This window comes from Kogia breviceps, chromosome 2 (genome assembly GCF_026419965.1).
Source record: "Kogia breviceps isolate mKogBre1 chromosome 2, mKogBre1 haplotype 1, whole genome shotgun sequence".
NCBI classification, from domain to species: domain Eukaryota; kingdom Metazoa; phylum Chordata; class Mammalia; order Artiodactyla; family Physeteridae; genus Kogia; species Kogia breviceps.
In genome coordinates, this window is record NC_081311.1 from 87,717,837 (window position 1) to 87,742,021 (window position 24,185).

At 39.0% G+C, this 24,185-nt stretch overlaps 1 protein-coding gene and 1 pseudogene across 9 annotated transcripts in view; one reads left to right on the top strand and one right to left on the bottom strand.

Annotated features, from left to right (window-relative positions):
- Positions 1–24,185, top strand: part of HERC2 (HECT and RLD domain containing E3 ubiquitin protein ligase 2) — a 227,472-nt gene that overhangs the window by 152,491 nt on the left and 50,796 nt on the right. For all 9 annotated transcript variants that reach the window (XM_067025765.1, XM_067025770.1, XM_067025766.1 and 6 more), the window contains 13 exons: positions 1,338–1,513; positions 4,656–4,767; positions 6,086–6,167; positions 6,274–6,417; positions 7,867–7,957; positions 8,260–8,437; positions 8,625–8,706; positions 8,787–8,958; positions 12,236–12,380; positions 13,036–13,261; positions 20,754–20,925; positions 21,773–21,962; positions 22,729–22,869. In XM_067025765.1, coding sequence (XP_066881866.1) covers positions 1,338–1,513; positions 4,656–4,767; positions 6,086–6,167; positions 6,274–6,417; positions 7,867–7,957; positions 8,260–8,437; positions 8,625–8,706; positions 8,787–8,958; positions 12,236–12,380; positions 13,036–13,261; positions 20,754–20,925; positions 21,773–21,962; positions 22,729–22,869 — 1,911 coding nt within the window. The remainder of the gene's footprint in view (positions 1–1,337; positions 1,514–4,655; positions 4,768–6,085; positions 6,168–6,273; positions 6,418–7,866; positions 7,958–8,259; positions 8,438–8,624; positions 8,707–8,786; positions 8,959–12,235; positions 12,381–13,035; positions 13,262–20,753; positions 20,926–21,772; positions 21,963–22,728; positions 22,870–24,185) is intronic.
- Positions 16,938–17,279, bottom strand: LOC131751348 (NADH dehydrogenase [ubiquinone] 1 alpha subcomplex subunit 5-like; annotated as a pseudogene).

The following is a 24,185-nucleotide window of genomic DNA, read 5'->3' on the forward strand; positions in this document are numbered from 1 at the left end:
TTTAAATTTTCCCAATTATCCAATAAATGTTCTTTTGCAGTTGGTTACTCTGAATCGTGATTCAGGCAGTGTCTGCACTTTGTACTTCATTAAAATCTTAACTTTCTTGGTTTTTCCTTGCTAAAGAAAGAAACAGGGTCTTTTTTTCTTGTAGAATTTTTCATTTCTCTATTTGTCTTTTTCACTCAACCTGTGCTTCCTGTGACATCATAGGTAGATCTTTTTTTTTTTTTTTTTTGCAGTACATGGGCCTCTCACTGTTGTGGCCTCTCCCATTGCAGAGCACAGGCTCCGGATGCACAGGCTCAGCGGCCATGGCTCCCGGGCCCAGCCGCTCTGCGGCATGTGGGATCCTCCCAGACCGGGGCACGAACCCGTGTCCCCTGCATCAGCAGGCGGACTCTCAACCACTGAGCCACCAGGGAAGCCCCATAGGTAGATCTTAAGGTTTGATTAGGTCCCATTGAGGCAACAAGAAGTCATTGGTGATGTGTGTGCTTCCTGCTGCTTCAGTCTTTGTTCACATGATATACAGGAATAGAGGAATACTCTGAATGTCAAGTACGGGGGGTGGGGCATTCCGTGGGACAGCGAGCCAACTTTAAAAAATGAATGGCCAAGGCGTAACAGAGGGAGGTTGCATTCTGTTTGGATTCCGATTTGGATAAGCCGAAAATAGAAAGATGTTTATGAGATGATCAGAAAATTTGATCACTGGTAGCATTTAGATGATATAAGATTATTGATTTAGCTATCATAATAGTACTGTGGATATATTTTTTAAATGCCTGTATTTCAGTGATACATACTAAAGTTTTGAAACAACATGCTGCCTGGAATTTTCTTATGATAATCCATATATGAACAAAGTCAGTCATCCATTGATAATTGTTGAACTAGGAGTTGGGGTTATGGGGCTCTTTGTATTGTTTTCTCTAATTTGTATGTAATCAAGTATTTTTATTATGTTTTTAAAATTATGAAGGTTTTGTGACTACCTGGCACCTAATCTCTTTCTTAATCATCTTGGTTTAAGAAAGCTTTAAGACAGAAAAATTTCGGAGTCATTCAGTAAGGCTATCATACTATTTCATTTTAGTTAGAGAATTACTGTGAGTCCCATGCCTTGGATGGACATCCTTGGTGAATTAGTGACCTCTTTTGAAAGCGAACCCCACTCAAATGTGCCTGCATCAACCCTGCCTAGTGTTTCCAGAACTTAAGTAAAGGGGCTCTAACTTTCCACACATTCCATGTCTCATATGTCCTTCTCTACAGTTAAAGTATCTAATGTGTTTGATTCTGAAAACTCTGTAGCTTATTGTGTTTGTATCTAGTATCACAGGTATATTGAAATTGCAATAAAGCAGTGCAGGAGCTCAGGAATTGATTGTAAAATCCATGGTCTCATCCTGCTGGGACGGATACGTGCGGAGGAGGAAGATTTGGCTGCAGTTCCTTTCTTAGCTTCAGATAATGAAGAGGAAGAGGACGAAAAAGGCAACAGTGGGAGGTGAGAGCTGTTCGCTCTTGGTGGTACTCATGCCCAAACTCTCACTTTGGAAAGCCAATGTTTGATTGGAGTGTATCTCATAATGAGGATAGTTTAGTGCCCATAGGACTATTTGTTAAATATTAATGTTCAAATCATATTCAAAAATATGATTTAATTTAATTTTAGGAAAAATTTAATGTGGAAACACATTGTATTTAGAAAAATTCACTTAAAAGGGAAAATAAAAATGTTTAATTTTTCTACCTGAAATATTACTGTTAATATTTTGGTATATATTCTTGTAGTTTTCTTTTTTATCTGTCCCTAATTGTGTTTTCCTTTGGAGATAGTGTGATATGGTATGTATTTTACAGACTTTTTTGTTAAGAATTTTATTAATAACTGTTAAATTAAAAATTTTTTATTATAATAAAATATACATAAATTTACCACCTTAACCACTTGTTAAGTGTATAGTTCAGTGGCATTAAGTAAATTTACATTATTGTGCAACCATGAGCAACATCCATCTTTAGAATATCTGTATCATTAGTCTTCTGTTGCATAATTTTATTTTGTGCAATATTTCATCTCATGATTAAGTTCTCATTTACTCAGTTCCTTATTTTGTGTGAGCCCTGTAGTGATGACTATTACTGTACTTATTCATCCACCATATATTTATTGAACACCTACTGGAGGCTAAACCCTGTTCTCTGTCCTGTGAATGCTGTAGTGAACATGCTAAATAAAACAAGACAAACTCACACACACTAGAGTGGCCTCATGGCTGTGGGAAGTGCACGAAGGAGAAGGGCCTGGTGCTTTGAGCATCTGCAAAGGAGCATTGGGCTGTCAGGAGAACAAGGAAAAACTCCCTCCATCAAAGCAAAGTGGGTAGTAAGGGGTGTTGGCAGGGGAACAGCATATACCAAGGGTGAAGAAAGATGTCTGCCAGGTCTGTGCACATTTGCTTTTTATTCCAAGACCTGTATGGAGGGCTCATGTGCAGTGTCTGTTCTGAGCTCGGTTTACGTCCCAGCAGCAAACAGTACAGACAATTACTGTCCTCAGATAAGTTGTCTTTTCACAAATAAATTGCTAAAAGTGAAATTGCCAAGTCGATAGGTGTTTCTGTTGTATTGCTGGTGTAGCTGGGTCCTTGCAGATGTCCACTAGATGCAGGTAGCAGTGCCAGCTGAGCTCTGCTGATCACTGCCCTTAGCACTGAGTGCTTTCTAGTGTGTGACGTGAGCAGTCTGTCTTTTTGAAACAAAGGAGCTTGGCCCTGCACTGCTATTAAGCACATACTCTTAGTCATGAAGAGGTGGCCACTGTGGTGATAAATCAGGTCATTCTAGGGATCTTGGGCTTGGATCCTGTCTTGTTTCGTTTCGGAAGCTTTGCAAAGAAAAATAGTCTTATAACACTACCTTATCTAGAATATATGTTACATGTTACAGTTCATACTGTTTGTGTCTACATGCATTAATTTAATTAAGTGAGGAAAATGACATTTCACTTAAATAAATCATTGGGATTTTTAAGTGAAAGGATTATAGAGTCACGTTTTCTTATTCGGTAGCTACTAAAATGAATTGGGCAAATATAATTAGTACATGCACTATATATGTGAAATAACCACAAGTTTGAGCTTTACTCATAGATGAAATTTTAACACAGATGGATACATTCACAAAAGCAATTCTAGATATTTGAATGTAATTTTTTTCCTGTCAGATATCATTAATGAGCTAATAACTAATGAATGGTCCAGGCAGTCTCCCACAGGGCAAGCCCCCAACTCGGGTGTGCCCTCACTGACCACCCGCTGGCATTTGTTCCCCTTGCTGATGCTTACATGGTACCAGTCCTTACAAGTCTCAACACTGGTGGAATCCCCTACATATTTTTGAGTAACACTGTGTTACAAGGTATTTCAAATAGTTAGAATGTACATATACTTGCTCTCCTTTGCCTGGTATGGGATGAGAGTATTCCTACCTTTTAATCCCCAAACCATAAAACTTTGATCCCTGAAAGTAAATCTTCATTAGTATGTAACACATTAAAAAATCTTACCTATCTGTAAGCTAAGCTCTGGAGTCTTCAGTTGTCTATTGTAGCTTATAAAAATAGAACAAAAGCAAAAAACCAAAACCTCAAACACAGAAGCAGCAGTTTCTTACCACCTGGCATCAAACTGACAACTAAGAAAATCTAACGCTATTCCATGTACTTCGTGTTCTTATCGTGTTCAAGAATTGATGGGCTTTTTAAAAAATTGATTCAATCTAATTTATTTCTGATGTACAACAAATCGGAAGTAACAATAGCCTTTTTTCTCAAGTGTTAGCAGTATAGTTAACACTTAATGCATGGACATCGGTTGCTGTGATTTTGTCAGTTAAATTTTTTTAAATTTAATTTTTATTTTATTTTGAAGAATGTGTGGGCTTTGTTCAAACTTTTAACCCATTGAGGGCAGGTCAGGAGATGGAATGAATGAGATGACCTGTGCTTCAGGAGCCTCGGGGGGCTGGGCAGGCCTTCCCTGGCAGAATGGAGGTTTGGACCAGCACAGTGGGCAGAGGGTGTAAAGGAAGAAATTTGCATTTTGCCTCGGGACATGTGTTTGTGTTTGAGTACATCAGAGGTCATGTGGCTACATCCATTTTATTATTTCTTTGGGGGGAAAATATGACCAAACAGGGTTTGAGATTTCGGGACATGGCCACAGTGCCAGTCCTGGTGGTGATTCTTGGTGCCATTAACCAACATTCTCTCCAGTGACATCTGCAGTAGCTGTGTGTTAAGGTGATGGGCGGTAATTGCTGTAAAAGCAGTAAAAGCTGTCACATTCAACTTGGTATACAAGAAGAAAGAGAACTGCACAGTGTCTCTTGGGAAGATCTACACCAGAATAAAAAGCTAAGGTTAAATTCTAGTATTGAAAGGTAGCATACTGGTATCTAGAAATTTTGACCCTCTGGAACACTAACTCCTGTGTATACTGCAGGCTTTGTTGAATTAAAACAAAACTTTAAGAGTTTCTAATAGTAACCAGCAAACTGAGTGCTTGAGGTTGTTTTCCTTTTTATTTAAAAAAACTTTTTATGCTGATTGACCTCTATTTCTGTTTTATTTTTCCTTTGATTAGCCTTATTAGAAAGAAGGCTGCAGGTCTGGAATCGGCGGCTACGATAAGAACCAAAGTGTTTGTGTGGGGCCTGAATGACAAGGACCAGTTGGGAGGGCTGAAGGGCTCCAAGGTACCTGCCCGATACCCCGTGCCCGCGCCACCCCGTGCTGCTCAGGCCCAGACAGGCCCAGCAACAGCCAGGCTTCTTGAAGTTTTTATAATGGTTTTTCCTTTTATATGTTGTTTTTAAAGTTGACTTTTCATAAGTAATTCTTGACATGAACTCATAGACATTATCAAATTTAGTTTCTGAGAAGCCTCTGTCCTTGGAAAACAATGTACTTTAGATATAGTTGCATTATTGCTGTTTTTTAAACTAGAACATACACTTTTGAAAAGATTTGACAAGCACAGAGGTAAAAATTGTAGAGTATAATTATATTTTAAAGAGTAGGTACAACAAATGATGCATTTGAACTAGAGTTGAATTCAGTGTGGCTCTTAACTGAGGAACAGATTCCTCCAAATTTTAGTGTCTGGAAACAGTTTCTTTTCAGATGAGCATCTCCACTACTTAGTGTTCCATGAGACTTCACCCATCATAAGATCCCTTGTTATCTGCATTGCCGAGAAGCTGAAAAGGAACGTTAGAACTCATTCATTTTAAGTCTAGTGGTTCTGGTACAATGAAAATAATCTTATGTAATTCAGCAGCCTTGAGTTACATTTGTTTTTGAGGCCCCTGCCCTGCATTTGGAGATGTGTGAGGCCCAGAAGCTCTGGGAGCCTCAGCTGTGACAGGGGCTGTCTAGGGGGTCCTGAGGGCATGGCCCTTTCTGGGGTTGGCACATGAAGGGTAGATTGGCACTTCACGGTTGTGATGAACATCCTTCTTCCACAGTAGTAGTGACTATTTGATACTTTCTGACACATAGGAATCATAAAGCGCTTCTTAGACAGGGGCTTTAATAATTTTAAATTAAATCACACCCATCTCTAATGGGAAATTTAAGTGTATAATTTCTTAGAATTAACAAGAATGAACAGGACATGACCTGAAATAAAATGTAGTTTACCAAATGTTTGTTTATTATATGTGTATTTTATTTTTTGCTTTTTATTACGGATATGTTCAGATGTACCCAGGTAGAAAGAGTAGGGACCCGAGTCCTCTTGTCCCTGTACCAGCTTCAGCAGTTGCAGATGGTCACATTTTTGTCTTTATTTTCTACACAGCCTCACCCCTATTCATTTTAAAGTCAATCTCAGTATATCATTTCATCCTTAAAATACTTGTGTATATCTAAGAGACAAGAACTTCTTTGGTTAATATAACCATGTAAATTAACAGTAATTCTTGTACCATCTAGTAAGATTACTTGTAATTTTAAAAGTGTAAATAACATTCTCTCTTTTCTCCTTTACTTTAAAAAAAATTCTTGTTTTAGATCAAAGTTCCTTCATTCTCTGAGACACTGTCTGCTTTGAATGTAGTACAGGTGGCCGGTGGTTCCAAAAGTTTGTTTGCAGGTATGATTATTCTAATTTTAAACAGTTTTCACTGATGCTTAGGGACTAAAAACATAGTTTTTGCATTGTGAAAAGTGAGTCCTTTCCTCACTCCTGTTCGTTGCAGTGACAGTGGAAGGGAAAGTGTATGCCTGTGGAGAAGCCACGAATGGCCGGCTGGGGCTGGGCCTCTCCAGTGGGACTGTGCCCATTCCTCGACAGATCACAGCTCTCGGCAGTTACGTGGTCAAGAAGGTGGCCGTTCACTCAGGTAAGGGCCAGGCTTTGCACTGGTGCACAGATAAGCCTGTTGTTTGTGCTCTGTAATTAACTGGGGCCGTAAACAATTTCCCCTAAAGTGTCTTTGCATTCTTTTTCAAGTTTTACTTAACTCTTAGGAATAAAAGTTGGTTAATGTACAACTCAAGGTGGTCTAGAGCTTAATTATTGTTGCTGCACGAGGCTTCTTGGAGACCTTCTTGGAATGCCAGTGGTTGCTGCCGTTCCAGGCGTGTGGGGCATACCTCACCAAAGGAGGGGGCTTTTAATTTTGGAGCTGTGGTCTCAGGTTCATAGCATCTCTGCAGTCATCATGTTCTGTGCTTAAATATGTGTTATTTTTCTGGGGAAAGAGCCTGTAACTTTCATCAGATTCCCAGTGTCTATAAATTCCAGTGATAAGAAAGAACCATTAAAAAAAAAAAATCACACTGCTTCAGTTCAGGAAACTTTGAGGATCATTTCAAAGCCCTGTGCTTGGCCTCTGAGGAAATGAACTGAATTAGATACAAACTGAGTTTGTGTCTGTACTGGATAGGGTTAGATTTAACCCCTTATAACAGAAAATCCAAACGGTAGTGGCTTGAGCAAGATAGCATTTTACCATTCTCTGTAAAAACCTGGAGGTGGGGTCCAGGGCCAGTGCGGCAGCCTCAGTACCTGTGAGGGGCACTAGCTTGCTGTCCACCCCCATTGCAGCTGCAGGTGAACGTATAAGATAGGCCTTTTCCTCAGGCCCACTCCGCCCCTCCAAAGAGCTTTTCTGGAAGCCTCACTCCTATCGCATCTCTGTCACCATCCTCTCTGGGCAGGGGAGTCTGGGAAGCGTGGTTTTTAGCTGAGCACATTGCTCTGGATCATGTGGGCTCTGTTGGCAAGGGATAGGGTGCGAACGGGTATTAGGAGCCTAGGAACTGGTGGACACAAGTGACAGAGAGGAAACGCTCTTCAGTCCTGAGCTGGGGTGGATGGCCTGGGAGAGTGAGCCATGCTGGGGAAAAAGCCTGAGCTGATTGTTTTGGGAAGAGTGAGCACAACGCCTTAATTGCAATTGATGGTACTTTTGCTTAAATAATTCCACTGTTGAGGTGCATTTCACAAAAGCTGAATTGCCACTGCATTTGATAATTTGTCTGATCACACATGTACTTATTTTTCCATCTGAATTTTGACCTTTTATATATTTAACATAGCAGCAACCCCATTAATAAATAGCATCATTTTGCTGCTTCTGTGCAAGTAAAATTCTTTGTAGGACTTAAACTTTGTAGTTTAATAAATGTTCACTTATTTTATGTATTTGTCACCCTAAAATGTTCATCTTATTTACTCAGTTATTCAACACATATTCACACATACTGCATGCCAGGAAAAATAGGTAGTTGTGCTATTAACTTTTGTAAACCAACTTTGGCAGCCTCTCTCTGTGTGAATGTTGCAGGTGGACGGCACGCTACAGCTTTAACTGTTGATGGGAAAGTGTTTTCCTGGGGTGAAGGTGATGATGGCAAACTTGGACACTTCAGTAGAATGTAAGAATATTTTCTTCATTACTTGCTAATAAGAAACTGTTACTGTTAATAATAGTAAATGCTTTTTGATAGTTTTTTGTAGAGAATTGAGTAGGATGGGTTATTTATGAAAACGGAACTTAAAAATATATTTAAATATCTATGAATGTGGTTTGGCCTCACATGTTCTGTTTTAAGGTTTAATAGTTAACTTAATCTAAAGATGTTGTTTTGACTAAACGTGGATCAGTGTTGATGTCCTTTTCTTTCTTCTTTAAAAAGGCTGGATTGATTATAGGGAATATTATTTAATCTTGCTTTAGGAACTGTGACAAGCCACGGCTGATAGAGGCCCTGAAAACCAAGCGAATCCGGGATATTGCCTGTGGGAGCTCGCACAGTGCAGCCCTCACGTCCAGTGGTGAACTGTACACCTGGGGCCTCGGAGAGTACGGCCGCTTGGGACATGGGGATAACACAACACAGCTGAAGCCCAAAATGGTGATTATACACATTTTTGTTGCTTGCAGAAAGTTTACCACCTGCTGATTTCCAGGGAGATAAGCTCCCAGTCTAGGACAGTTCATAAAGACATGAGCAGTATTGGCTTTCAGTCTGTGGGGAAAAATCCCCCTTGCTTTCCGTAGTGCCTGTGCTTGATTCTGTTTTTAAATTTGTGATTGAGTAGGTGAAAGTCCTTCTTGGTCACAGAGTAATCCAGGTGGCGTGTGGAAGTAGAGACGCACAGACCCTGGCTCTGACTGATGAAGGTGAGTCCTGCCCTGACTCCACGTTGCTGGGGGAGGGACATTGTGAGACACTGGCCTAAAGTATATATTTTTAAACCTAGGTTTGGTATTTTCCTGGGGTGATGGTGACTTCGGAAAATTGGGCCGGGGAGGAAGCGAAGGCTGTAACATTCCCCAGAACATTGAGAGACTAAATGGACAGGGGGTGTGTCAGATTGAGTGCGGAGCACAGTTCTCCTTGGCCCTCACCAAGTCGGGAGTGGTGTGGACGTGGTACGTAAACGCCTGTCATCCGTCAGTGTGTCTGTTCGGGGCCTTTTAGGGAGGGGGAAACCTTTATTTTCTTCCTCATTCAGGCATCTTTTTTTTTTTTTTTTTTTTTTTTTTTTTTGCTGTATGCGGGCCTCTCACTGCTGTGGCCTCTCCCGTTGCGGAGCACAGGCTCCGGACGCGCAGGCCCAGCGGCCATGGCTCACGGGCTTAGGTGCTCCGCGGCATGTGGGATCTTCCCGGACCAGGGCACGAACCCGTGACCCCTGCATCGGCAGGCGGATTCTCAACCACTGCGCCACCAGGGAAGCCCCAGGCATCTTTATTTTTTAATTTACTTTGAGTTGGGATTAATGACAGTATTATAAGAAATTTCCCATTATAACTGGGCTGTTTAGAAAAGAACACTGGAGAAATTTTAGCCCAACTTGTCTGTCTTGTGTTTTTTAGGTTTGTTTATTTATTTTTAACATCTTTATTGGAGTATAATTGCTTTACAATGGTGTGTTAGTTTCTGCTTTATAACAAAGAGAATCAGATATACATATACATACGTTCCCATATCTCTTGCCTCTTGCATCTCCCTCCCTCCCACCCTCCCTATCCCACCCCTCTAGGTGGTCACAAAGCACCGAACTGATCTCCCTGTGCTATGTGGCTGCTTCCCACTAGCTATCTATTTTACATTTGGTAGTGTATATATGTCCATGCCACTCTCTCACTTTCTCCTAGCTTACCCTTCCCCCTCCCCATATCCTCAAGTCCATTTTCTAGTAGGTCTGTGTTTTATTCCCATCCTACCCCTAGGTTCTTCATGACAGTTTTTTTTCTATTTAGATTCCATATATATGTGTTAGCATACAGTATTTGTTTTTCTCTTTCTGACTTACTTCACTCTGTATGACGGACTCTAGGTCCATCCACCTCACTACAAGTAACTCAATTTCGTTTCTTTTTATGGCTGAGTAAATATTTCATTGTATATACGTGCCACATCTTCTTTATCCATTCATCTGTCGATGGACACTTAGGTTGTTCCATGTCCTGGCTATTGTAAATAGAGCTGCAATGAACATTGAGGTACATGGCTCTTTTTGAATTATGGTTTTCTCAGGGTATATGCCCAGTAGTGGGATTGCTGTGTCATAGGGTAGTTCTAATTGTAGTTTTTTAAGGAACCTCCATACTATTCTCCATAGTGGCTGTATCAATTTACATTCCCACCAACAGTGCAAGAGGGTTCCCTTTTCTCCACACCCTCTCCAGCATTTATTGTTTGTAGGTTTATTGATGATGACCATTCTGACCAGTGTGAGATGATATCTCATTGTAGTTTTCATTTGCATTACTCTAATGATTAATGATGTTGAGCATTCTTTCATGTGTTTGTTGGCAATCTGTATATCTTCTTTGGAGATATGTCTATTTAGGTCTTCTGCCCATTTTTGGATTGGGTTCTTTGTTTTTGTGATATTGAGCTACATGAGCTGCTTGTACATTTTGGAGATTAATCCTTTGTCAGTTGCTTCTTTTGCAAATATTTTCTCCCATTCTGAGGGTTGTCTTTTGGTCTTGTTTATGGTATCCTTTGCTGTGCAAAAGCTTTTAAGTTTCATTAGGTCCCATTGTTTATTTTTGTTCTTATTTCCATTTCTCTAGGAGGTGGGTCCAAAAGGATCTTGCTGTGACTTATGTCATAGTGTGTTCGGCCTATGTCTTCCTCTAAGAGTTTGATAGTGTCTGGCCTTACATTTAGGTCTTTAATCCATTTTGAGTTTATTTTTGTGTATGATGTTAGGGAATGTTCTAATTTCATACTTTTACATGTAGCTGTCCAGTTTTCCCAGCACCAGTTTTTGAAGAGGCTGTTTTCTCTCCATTGTATATTCTTGCCTCCTTTATCAAAGATAAGGTGACCATATGTGTGTGGGTTTATCTCTGGGCTTTCTATCCTGTTCCATTGATCTATATTTCTGTTTTTGTGCCAGTACCATACTGTCTTGATTACTGTAGCTTTGTAGTATAGTCTGAAGTCCAGGAGCCTGATGCCTCCAGCTCCATTTTTCGTTCTCAAGATTGCTTTGGCTATTCGGGGTCTTTTGTGTTTCCATACAAATTGTGAAATTTTTTGTTCTGGTTCTGTGAAATATGCTAGTGGTAGTTTGATAGGGATTGCATTGAATCTGTAGATTGCTTTTGGTAGTAGAGTCATTTTCACAATGTTGATTCTTCCAATCCAAAAACATGGTATATCTCTTCACCTATTTGTATCATCTTTAATTTCTTTCATCAGTGTCTTATAATTTTCTGCCTACAGGTCTTTTGTCTCCTTAGGTAGATTTATTCCTAGGTATTTTATACTTTTTGTTGCAGTGGTAAATGGGAGTGTTTTCTTAATTTCACTTTCAGATTTTTCATCATTGGTGTATAGGAATGCAAGAGATTTCTGTGCATTAATTTTGTATCCTGCTGCTTTACCAAATTCATTGATTAGCTCTAGTAGTTTTCTGGTAGCATTTTTAGGTTTCTCTATGTGTAGTATCATGTCATCTGCAAACAGTGACAGCTTTCCCTCTTCTTTTCTGATTTGGATTCCTTTTATTTCTTTTTCTTCTCTGATTGCTGTGGCTAAAACTTCCAAAAGTATGTTGAATAGTAGTGGTGAGAATGGGCAACCTTGTCTTGTTCCTGATCTTAGTGGAAATGGTTTCAGTTTTGTCTTTCTTGTTTAGGTGAGGTTATGTAGAGGGTTTCTTCTTCTTCTTTGCCATGCAAGAAGCCTAGTGATCAAATGGGTGGAAAACAGATTTTCTGATTTCTTTGATCGCTGAAAAAGTTCATGTGTGTTTCTAGTGAAAGATTATTTTACTGAATCAGAAAGGAATGGAATATCCAGCTGACCACGGCCAGGCAATGTGATGGCCTAAGCCTGAGTATCATGACCCAAAGGCACCTGAGGAATAATTATAGCAGAGAGTCTTTTAAGAGCCATTTGAGGTTGTGTGTCATGTTTTCAATCTCTTTAGATGAAACCTACATCAGTAACTTAAATGTAAAACACACATGAAAGATCTTGCTAGCAGAATTAATGATTTAATGTGAATTAATGGTATACTATTTTAGAACAATAAGATAATAACAGTAATTTCAAAGACCTTGGGCACTGTGTATGATGTTTTCATTGAGTTGGCTGTGGCGCTGTGACAGTGAGTGTTTTCCTGTGGGGCATTGCCAGCACCATAATCATGTATTAAAATGCTCGCTCTTGACCTCCTTGCAGGGGGAAGGGGGACTACTTCAGGCTGGGCCACGGCTCTGATGTGCATGTGCGGAAACCACAGGTGGTGGAAGGGCTGAGAGGGAAGAAAATTGTGCATGTGGCTGTCGGGGCCCTGCACTGCCTGGCAGTCACTGACGCGGGGCAGGTAAGCGAGCCTGTGACAGGTCCTTATGTCTGTAGTGTAACGTGATGAAATGACATGAGTCCTGGTACTGGGGCACCAGGAAGGTGGGCTTTGTCCATTGTGTTCCTGTGTATATCTGCCTAACTGTCAGCATGGGTGAGTGTACCCGGGAAAGAGCTGCTGACGCAGGCTATAAAACCATGGGGTTTCCCACTCTAATGCCTGATGGGGAGATGTATGTACTTCATTTCAGAAATAAAGTTATCCTTGACAAGTGTTACTCGTACTTCCACCATGAGAGGCCATCCCGTGACAGGCTCATAGATGATATACTTTGATATTCACTTATGACAACAAATCAGCACACTGTACTTTAATCAAAATGAATTAAATATGAATTATACTTTCTAATTCTGTACAGCCAAGAAGTAAATTCCTTGAAAAGTGAGCATATTTTTTTGACCATTTATCTTTGCAAAATAAAGGAAAATATATAAGTTGCTCTATTTAGTTGAAGAGGAGAACTTCCCTGCTTCCTATGAAAGAACAAAATAGATGAATTCATTGGGTTGATATTAAGTAAATACTCGTCTGTAGTCATTGGCAAGAATTTTGAAGTAAATTTAGAGCAAATGTTCTGAAATGTTGAAAAATTCCATTTTTTCCTCCTTAACAGGTATACGCTTGGGGTGACAATGACCACGGCCAACAGGGCAACGGCACGACCACGGTTAATAGAAAGCCCACACTTGTGCAAGGCTTAGAAGGCCAGAAGATCACGCGAGTGGCTTGTGGGTCTTCGCACAGTGTGGCATGGACAACCGTTGATGTGGCAACACCCTCTGTCCACGAGCCCGTCCTCTTCCAGACCGCAAGAGACCCTTTAGGTGCTTCCTATTTAGGTAACACAGATTTGTGTTTTATTTGAGACCCCTCTGTATGCCACAGCAATGCTGTCGATTGAATGTGTGGTGTCGCTACCAGATTAGGGGTTGTAGCACTGGGCTTACTGCATTCTGAACCACAGCCACAGAATCATTGTGGCGTGCTATGCTGTGATTTATGCTGGAAGGAAAACTTGAAGGGAGTGCAAGGCTGATTCCTGTACTGTGGTCAGGTCAGGTCTGGCAGTGCTGTGCACGTGTGCAAACAGGGGAGACTTTATAATAACCACCTGACATGTATAGGCACTTGGTATTTTCAATAGCTCTGTGTAGGTGTGATCACCATACAATAAGTCACACACTTTTAAAGTGTAGTTTTCATCAGCTTTGATCTGTGCATGCCTGGGAGAGCATCATCACATGTGAGGTAATGGACGAGCCCGTGCGCCACCCTGGAGTTCCCGTGTGCCCTTCGTAGACCCACCGTGCCTCCAGACCACTGACTTGCTTTCTGTCACTAAAGATCAGTTTGCCCTTCAGAGTTTTACATAAATGAAGTCATACAGCATGTACTTTTTTCCTAATCTCACTTTTTTCACTCACCATAATTATTTTGAGATTCATCCACATTGCATGTATCAGTATTTCATTCTTTTTTATTGTTGAGTAGCAGTTTATTTATGGGTATACTGGTTTTTTCATTTGCCTGTTGATGGACTTTTGGGTTGTTTCCAAATTTTGGCTATACAGATAAAATTGCTGTGAACCTTTGTGTACAGGTCTTTATATGGACATATGCTTGCATTTCTCTAGGGTAATACCTAGGAGAGGAATTCTTGGTAGCTATAGGTTTATCTTCTTAAGAACTGCAAACTGTTTTGCAAAGTATTTGTTCTAAAGCTCTAGCTCCTCCATATTTGTGTCTGTACTTGGTGTGGTCAGTCTTTAATTTTAGCCATTCTTGTATATGTGTAGTGGTATCTCATTGTGGTTTTGCTTTGCATTTCCCTAATGACTAATGATGTTGAGCGTCTTGCTTATTTACCACCCAAATATGTTTTAAGTGTCTATTCAGATCTTTTGCCTATATTTAAACCTAGGTTGTTTGTTTTTTTTATTGAGTTTTGAACACTTTTTATGTATTCTGGGTACAAGTCTTTAATCAGATATATGATTTGCACATATTTTCTCCCAACTTGTCTTTTATATAACTTGTCTCTTCATTCTCTTAGGTGAATTTTAAAGAGCAAAAAATTTCTAATTTTGATGAGTCCAGTTTATCCATTTTTATCATTTATTTGAGTGTTGTATTTAAACAGCCTTTGCCTGACTCAAGATCATAAAGATTCTTTTCCTGTGTGTTCTTACAAAAGTTCTGTAGTTTTAGGTATTTAGGTGTATGCTTGATCTTGAATTAAATTTCATATATGGTATGAGGTATGGATTGAAGTAAATTTATTTATTTATTTATTTTTATTTGGTACATGGATATCCAGTTGTTTCAATTGCATTTGTCAAAAAGAAATATCCTTTCTTGATTGAAAGAATTTGCACTTGTGTCAAAAATCAGTTGTTTATGTATGTGTGGATCTATTTCTGGATTCTCAGTTCTGTTTGGTTGATTTATTTTTGTATTTTGATGCAAATACCACATTGTCTTGATTACTGTAGCTTTATAAAAGAATGAATTCAAGTTTTGGTAATCCTTTAGCTTTATTCTTTTTCAAATATGTTTTGTGTATTCTAGACCCTTTGCATTTCCATATAACTTATTTTTTTTAATTTTAATTTTTTAATTTTTGGCTGAATTGGGTCTTTGTTGCTGCACGTGGGCGTTCTCTAGTTGCGGCGAGGGGAGGGCTACTCTTCGTTGCAGTGCATGGGCCTCTCATTGCGGTGGCCCCTCCCGCTGCGGGGCATGGGCTCCAGGCATGCAGGCTTCAGTAGTTGTGGCACATGGCCTCAGTAGTTGTGGTTCGCGGGCTCTAGAGCACAGGTTCAGTAGCTGCGGCGCATGGGCTTAGTTGCTCCATGGCATGTGAGATCCTCCCGGACCAGGGCTCAAACCTGTGTCCCCTTCATTGGCAGGCGGATTCTTAACCACTGCGCCACCAGGGAAGCCCCTCCATATAACTTTTAGAATCAGCTTGTAAATTTTTATAAAATAGCCTACTTGGGAATTTGATTGCACCTGACTATAGATCAATTTGGGACTTGCTTCACAGTATTGAATCTTCCAACCCTTGAATGCAGTATTTCTCTCCATTTGTTTAGATCTTTAATATTTCTCAGCAATATTCTGTAGTTTCAGTGTACAGGTCTTATATATCTTCTGTCATATTTATCCCTAAATATTTCATACTGTTCATCCTGTTGTTAATGGTGTTTTAATAATTTCTTTTGTTCCTTGCTATTATCTAGAAATATTCAAGTTGATCCTTGCTAGTGTGTAGAAATACAGTTGATCTTTTTAAGGACATTTGGATTATTTCAGTTTGGGGTTATTACAAGTAAAACCTGCTATGAATATTCATATTAAGGTTTTTGAGTCAGTCTTCCATACCTTGAATAAACCCCACCTGGTTTTGCTACTTTTCATTTCTTTGATTTTCTGTTGTTTATCGTTTTCCAGTTTTACTGGTTTCTGTTCTCCTCTTTATGATTGCTTTATGTTTATTTTCTATTCTTTTTCACTTTCTTGAGGTGAGAGCTTAGATCATTGATTTGAGACTTTTCCTCTTGTCTACTGTAAACTTTTAGTACTATAAATTTGCCTCTCAGCACTGCTTTAGCTACATCTCTCAAATTTTGATATGTTGTATTTTAATTTTCATTCAGTTATATATATATGTATTTTAAGGGCATATGAAAAGTAATTTTTGTTTAACCTTAAACTTGCCAAATTGCTTCATTCTTTGAACAGCATTTATCTTCTGTTTGATACCCAGGCTGCACTCATATTGGAAATTAGTGAAAACCACTTAGTGATTCCACTTTGAAGTTATAACCGTACAGCTAGATGTTTTGAATATAAGCCTATCTATATGCTGGATAAACTTTAGGAACTCTTAGTGTCTCTTCTTTTACAGAAATTCTCTCTCTATCCTGATGTACTTTGGTTGATCTAGAAAACTAAAGGCAAAGGGCCAGAAAGCTAACTTCCTTAAATGAGACAAAAGGAAAATGTTTTCAACTACCACTATAAATAAAAATCTTTCAAATACCGAATCAGTTTTCTCAAGTATACAACAAGTTCTAATTTGATATTTTTTTCTTACTACTTCATTTCAAACAGTGACCTATAAGTTTGTTTAAATAATAATTAAGTACATTTTCTGTTTTTTCAGAATGAAAAAAATTAAATGATGTGTTGAAGATACTACTAAAAATACTTCACCTTTCAAATATGGTTCCTGTGTTGAAAATCTATAGGAATTTTTCCAATTAACTTTCAAATCTTCCCACAACCTCTTTGTTTTTTTAAAAAATATCATCTTGGAAATAATTTGAATGAATGCTCTGCAAATCAAGAATTGATTCACAAATCCCTATTACCATAATCATCAATTTTAACAAGTCTCAATATGTTTGTATCAGTTTTCTTGATTATAAGATGAATATGGAAACATTTTTAATATAACAAAATATTTAATTATATCAGTTTCCCGTGAAAACACAAGTCATTTAATCATGTTTATATTAGCCATTTCCTTTGGTTGGCAGGAGGCTCTTCCACTGAAGACTCCCATTCCACCATTTTTCTCACCAGACTTAGTTCATTTTCAGCCTAAAGAATCACCTCTTCTATTTGGCAACCCTGAAGTTGCTCTTCTAATTTTTTAACATCTGGTTCCACTTTAACCATATGCAGCTTCTCATTTGTAATCTGTTCTATATACCTTTTATATGGTGCAGTTTTAAGGATTTGTCCAAGAACATCAGGAATCTTTGTATACAATATTTTTAGCCTCTTGTGTGGACTCTTAACATACCCACAGTCCCTCAAGGCCGTGGTCTTCTTCAGCAAGCCTGCCATAACAGCTCAGTTTTATATATTTAAAAAATTTCTTTTCAGCTTTGTTTATGACCTGTGGACTATTCTTTTTGTACCTTGTTGTATTCAAGTTGCCAAAAAAAAGGTTAAGAACTGTTACCTCTTTGTTCATGATGGATATTGGTCTGTAATTTTCTATTAGTATCTCTGTCTGGCCTCATAAAAGGAAGTGGTAAGTGTTCCCTTCTTTTCAGTTTTCCTTTTTGTTTTGTGTAGAATTGGTATTCTTTCAGTAGAATTCACCAGTGAAGCCATCAGGGCCTAGAGTTCTTTGCGCAGTCTCTTTATGTTTTTTAACCACAAATTTAATTCCTTTAATAGATTCAGGGTTATCTGTTTCTTTTTTTCTAGTAAGATTTGTGTCTTTGATGGAAGTCGAACTTATTGGCATAAAGTTGGTCTCAATATTTGCTTATTTTTCTTTTAACATTTGTAGACTCTGTAGTGATGTCATTACTCATTCCTTATATTGGTAATTGTATCTTCTCTTTCCTAGAGGTTTATCAGTTTTATTAAGTTTTTTCAAAGAACAAGCTTATGGTTTCCTTGATTTTTCTTCATTGTTTTTCTGTTCTCTACTTCACTGATCTCTGCTGTATCTTTATTAATTCTTTTTTTCTAAGAAGCTTAGGATCTTCCTACTTTTCTAATGTGGACATTTACTTTTCTCTCCTTGATTAATTGACTCTGCTATCATTATGACAGATTACCCTCTTTATCCCTTTGCTTTGAAATTCTTGCTTTAAAGTCAAATTTGTCTGATACAAATATAGTGACTCTAGCTGTCTTTCGACCAATGCTATATAGTATTTAAACTATGGTACTCCATATACCATGGAAAACTGTGGTATATCTTTTCCATTCTTTTACTTTTAACCTACTAAAAGACAATTCCTTGTGTGAAACATATAGTTGGATTTAGCTTTTTAATTTTTTCTCTGACAGTCTCTAATTGGGGTGTTCATTTCACTTACAGTTAATGTGATTATTAATGTTTCTGTTTTCAGTCAATATCATGCTATTTGGTTTCTATTAGTCTAGCTGTTCATTGTTCTTTTTCTTCTCTTTTTTTTGCCTTTCTTTGAATTAATTGTTCTTTATGATTTTATTTTCTCTCCTTTGTTTTCTTTGAGCTCTAATTTATTATGTTATTTTAGTGATTGCTTTAGGATATATATTATACACCTTTAATTTATCATAGTCTACCTTCAGGTGATTCTACACTTTCATGTATAGTACGCGAATTATACAACAGTATATCTCTATTTCTTCCCTCCTAGCCTTTGTGCTGTTGTTGTTATACATTTCTTTGTATGTTGTAAATGTGACAGTTTTAAAAATTAATTTTCTTTAAACATTAAGTTATCTATTTAAATGAATTAAAAAGAAAAGAATATCTCTATATTTACTCATGTAATTACCATTTCTGGTGTTCTTCATTCCTTTGTGGAGATCCATATTTCCATCTGGCACCATTTTCCTTCTGCTTGAAGGACTTACTTTTTTTTTTTTGCGGTACGCAGGCCTCTCACTGTTGTGGCCTCTCCCATTGCGGAGCGCAGGCACCGGACGCGCAGGCCCAGCGGCCGTGGCTCACGGGCCCAGCCTCTCCGCGGCATGTGGGATCTTCCCGGACCGGGGCACGAACCCGTGTCCCCTGCATCGGCAGGCGGACTCTCAACCGCTGCGCCACCAGGGAAGCCCAGGACTTACTTTTTAATGTCTTGTAGCTCAGGTCTGGGGTTCCTCCTTTCAGCTCTTTATGTCTGAGCTAGTCATTATTTTGCTTCATGTTTGCACTATATTCTAGCTGGGTATAAAATTTTAGGTTGACATTGTTTTCATTGAGAATTTGCTGTCATTCTTATCTTTGTTCTTCTGTGTATAACATGTCTTTTATCTCAGACTACTTTTAGGATTTTCTCTTTATTTCCATGGTTTTTATCTTCATGGTTCATGTGCTTGTGGGTCATTGTGCTTCTTGGATCTTCGGGTTTCTAATTTTCAACAAATTAGGAAAATTTTCAGTCGCTATTCTTCACAAAAAATTTCTTTCCTGTACCTTTCTTTCTCCTCTTTGGGAGGTTTAGTTCTATGTATATTAGGTGTCTTGAAGTTGTTCCACAGATAAATGATATTGTTCATTTTTTAACTTCCTTTTCTGTGTTTCATTTTGGATAGCTTCTATTGCTATGTCTCCAAATTCACTTGTCTTTTCTTCATTTTCTAATATGCTGTTAATGTTACCAAACTGTTTAAATCTCAGACATCCTACCTACCTCTCTAGATATTTGATTTGGGCATTTTTATATCTTTCATTTCTCTGGTTCTCTTTTGAACATATGGAATAGAGATAAAATAAGTGTTTTAACCTGTCTGCTGATTGTAATATCTGTGTTAGTTCTGGATTGTTTAGCTCAATTGATTTTTCTTCTTATTTCTGAATTGAGTGGTATTTTCCTGCCTTTCTGCCCACTGGGTAACTTTTAGTTGGATGCCATACATTGTGAATTTTAACCTGAATGTTGCTGGGGAATTTTCTGTGTGTATAAATCTTCTTGAGCTTAGATACAGTTACTCTCAAACAGTTTGATCCTTTTGGGTCTTAGTTTTGGATTTGTTAAGTGCATTCAGACCTGATATTAGTCTGGGGCTGATTATTCCCCCACTGAGTATTCTACTCAGTGTCTTGTGAATTATGAGGTCTTCCCATTTGGCGGATGGGAGCAGGCACTAGCTGGGCCCTCCATTTTCTCCCAGCCTCTGTGCTGGGTCTCCAGTCCTTTCATGCAGTTCTTTCTTTGGCTTTGGGCAGTGCCCTTTTATGTAGGTACCCATCAGCTTCTGCTGCATCCTTAGCTGGGTGAGTGAGAGCACCTGCACATCTCCAGGGCACTCTCTGGGCAATTTCCTCCTCTTGTCCTGTCCTGTGAATTTTGGCCACAGTGGACTCCCTGGCTCTGAGCTCTACCTCCTCTGCACACAGAGACCACTGAGCTCCACCTGGTTCTCTCCCTCTGCGGAGGCCTGGGAACTCTCAGGGCAGTGAGCTGGAACATGTGTCCACTAAGACTGTGTATGGTGAACATCTTGTCTTCTCACCATTGTTTTGGATTATTTTTTGTTTTACATTTCAATGATAAGTAAATACAGATAGTTATTGTAGTATTTTCACAGCTTACATATGTGTAGCATAAATTGTTGTAAGTGTATTTTGCAAAAGTATTTACAGCTCTTTGCAGTTACAGTGAACCTTTGCTGAAAATAGCTTCTTTAGATAAGTATAGATAATTTTTTTAAACTCTGAAAGACCATTAATGAAACTAATATTTAATCTGTGAAATAGCAAAATGCAGATTGCAGTGTGTCTTGGAAGTAAACTGAAAGGTCAGATTATAGAAATAGAGCAAACTGTGATCTTAAAAATTGAACCCAAATTTTATTTTCCTTTTTCAGGTGTGCCTTCTGATGCTGACTCTTCTGCTGCCAGTAATAAAATCAGTGGTGCAAATAATTCTAAACCAAATCGCCCCTCTCTTGCCAAGATTCTCCTGTCATTAGATGGAAATCTGGCCAAACAGCAGGCCTTATCTCATATACTTACAGCACTGCAAATCATGTATGCCAGGTAGGCTCGTTTGCTAACTTTTGAAATCCCACAACTATGTAAGCTTTGGGTTTTTGTAGTTTTTTGATGGAAAATGTTGTGTGTATTGTCTTTAAATACTGTGAGTTCTGGGTCATACACCCTTTGATGGTGAATGATGGTATCTGTGCTTTCTTTAATAGAGGTTGAAATATGAATTAGAAAATCAAGTTAAAGAACATTTTCATTATTCTTTATGGCCAATAAACTTTAAACATATTTGGGGTGATGAGAGGAAGAATCAGTTGTTACTAATATACAGTAATGTTTAAGACACTTGTCATCTCCTTCACTTTTGATAAGGCAGTTTTGGTAGTGCTGTCTTTTCTACCGTTTTGCTGCTGTTTTCTCACAACCTGAATACGTGCCCCATCCATCAGTGTATCATGGTTATGGATCTGATGAATAGAAATTAATACTTACACAGGAACATTAGTTTAGACCAAAGGCTGACTTAGTCGTTGAGAGGACATTTAGTCCTTGCTGTCTGTGTGAGGCACCCTTCGTATTTGGCCTTCAGTAAACACAAAATTACCCTCAGGCTTGAACAAACCAAGAAGATTTCTCAGGGAAATACAGAGGCTGATTTTTATGTTAGCAGTTTTTCACCTGTCATCACTGTGGTAATTCAATAAATAAGATCAGGAGTAAATATTTTAGCTTTTAGCTGGTGGATAGTAATAACATTCAGTATTTTTCTAAAACTCCTTTTATACTTATCTTATAAAAATGAGGGGTCCTTCAATAAGTGCTTGTCCTGCCCCCTGACCCTTCCTTTCTGCAGAGGTGAATGGCAGCTCACTGCAGGTTTGGCTTTCTCTCCTGACAGAGATGCCGTGGTCGGGGCCCTGATGCCGGCTGGCATGGTTGCCCCGGTGGAGTGTCCCTCGTTCTCTTCCTCAGCACCCGCTTCTGACGTGTCTGCCATGGCCAGTCCCATGAATGGAGAGGAGTGTGTGCTGGCTGTTGATATTGAAGACAGACTGAGTCCAAATCCATGGCAAGAAAAGAGAGGAGAGGTAAAAATAAATGGTAAAGCAATAAAGTAATGTTTGATCAGAAAGGAAAAGGTAGCTAATTTGTATCTAGTAAAGTATAAGTCATTCTTTTACTTAATTCAGAGTGTTTTTGTGCCTACTGCTATGATTTTTGGCTTGAATTAGAAAATATTCTATTTGCAAAAGGAGCCTTGGAACTTTCCTGGTGGTCCAGTGGCTAAGACTCCATGCTCCCAATGCAGGGGGGCCCAGGTTCGATCCCTGGTCAAGGAACTAGATCCCACACGCATGCTGCAACTAAGAGCTTGCGTGTCACAACCCGCCTGCCGCAACTAAAAAGATCCTGCATGTGGCGACGAAGATCCCGTGTGCTGAACTAAGTCCCGGTGCAGCCAAATAAATAAATAGTAAAAAATAATAATAATAATAAAAAGTTGCTAAATGCAAGTGCACCGTTGTTTATCTGAAGTTCTGAAACCTGAAAGCTCTGAAAGCTGAAGATTTTTGTAACTTATTTCAGGGAAAAATCCAACTTGAAGAGATGGGAGCTCATTTTAGTTGTTTTCATGTGACCCGTTGTGACTATTATTAGGTCCTCCTGGGAATATGAATATGGTTGATTTTGCAGGGCTGTCCCAGACCCCACTGGAGGTGGTAGCTGGTGGTGTAAGTGCCTTGTTACCTCTATAAAATCTGGTATATTCCAGATGGCCCAAGGGGAAGGCTTTTGGAGTTGGATGGGAAGCGTGCCATGTTGCCAAGTTTCTCCTTCTCTTCTTCATTTTAGATCGTCTCTTCTGAGGATGCTGTGACCCCCTCCGCAGTGACCCCATCTGCTTCCTCAGCTTCTTCTCGGCCATTTATCCCAGTAACAGATGACCCAGGAGCTGCCAGCATCATTGCAGAAACCATGACCAAAACCAAAGAGGTCAGGGGCTTTCTTCTTTAACATTTTATTTTGAAATAATCTTAAATGTACACACAAGTTACAGAAGTAGTTCATAGAAATAGAACATGGTATACCCCTGTGTACTATGTGGTATACTCCTAAGTACTATCTACCTAGGTTCTCCAGTTGTTAAAGTTTCTAAACCGTTGGCAGGAGCTCTGTAGGGCACAATCCCCAACTCTCCTTCATGTTTCAGTGCATATTTCCTGAGTGTGGGGACATTACCATTGGTCCAGGATTACTCTCTGTCCATAGACCTATTCAGATTTTGCTCATTGTCCCAGTGGTATCCTTTGTAGGTCTAGGACCCAGCCCAGGGTTGAGTGTTGTTTCTTTGGTCTTCAATATGGGACAGTCCTTCAGTTCCTGTTTTTGTCAGAAACACCACAGGAACGATGCAGGGTTCTTTTCAGTGCATCCCATTGGGATGTGTGCATTGTTAATTTGCTGCATTACAGGTGATGTTAATTCTTACTACTTTGTTAAAAGTATCTGCCAGATTTCTCTATTGGAAGTTAATAAAAGTGTGTTAGTAAGTATTCATGGGGAGATACTTTGAGACTGTGTTACTACCTTATCCCTTGTCATATTTTCACCTACCAGTTTTTAGTATCTTGATGATTCTAGCTGGATCCATTATTACTGTGGTAGTTGTCATGTGGTGATTTTTCAAATTTCATCATTCCTTTTGGAATATCACTGTTGCTGTTCTTCTGTAAGGGAGAACTTTCCTTTTTCATCTCATCTGTCTTTCTGTCTATTGGTACAGATTCATGGGACCCTGTTTTACTCAAATAATGACATACATCATTTGACACCCAAATGGCCCCAGGCTTGGCCATTAGGAGCCCTTTCCAGCTGGTTTGTCCTTCTGCTGTGCCCCCATAATTCTTTGAGCACTTCCTTACTTTTTAGCACAGTAGAGTGTTCCAAACTTATGTTTCACCTACCCTGCCCTCGCCCTTGAATCAGCCATTTCTCCAAGGAGTGCTGGTTCCTTTTAGTGGATCAGAGGATTTAGAAACAAGATCTGGGAGCTTGGAAAGCTGATTGCTACTGGGTGTCCTTGGTTTAGGCCCTCTCAGCAAACAGACACACACACCCACAAGCATTTATTTCTTCTTTGGCATCTTATCTCTATAATGAAAACCATGAGTGGTTCAAACCAATACTTTAGTTTTCAGTCCAACACCACAGGGTTTATTCTTTCTCTCTTTCTATATTTTAAGTATATAATCCTTTTATATGTTGTTGGATTGCTTTGCTATTTTGCACCTATATCTTCTCCTGATTTG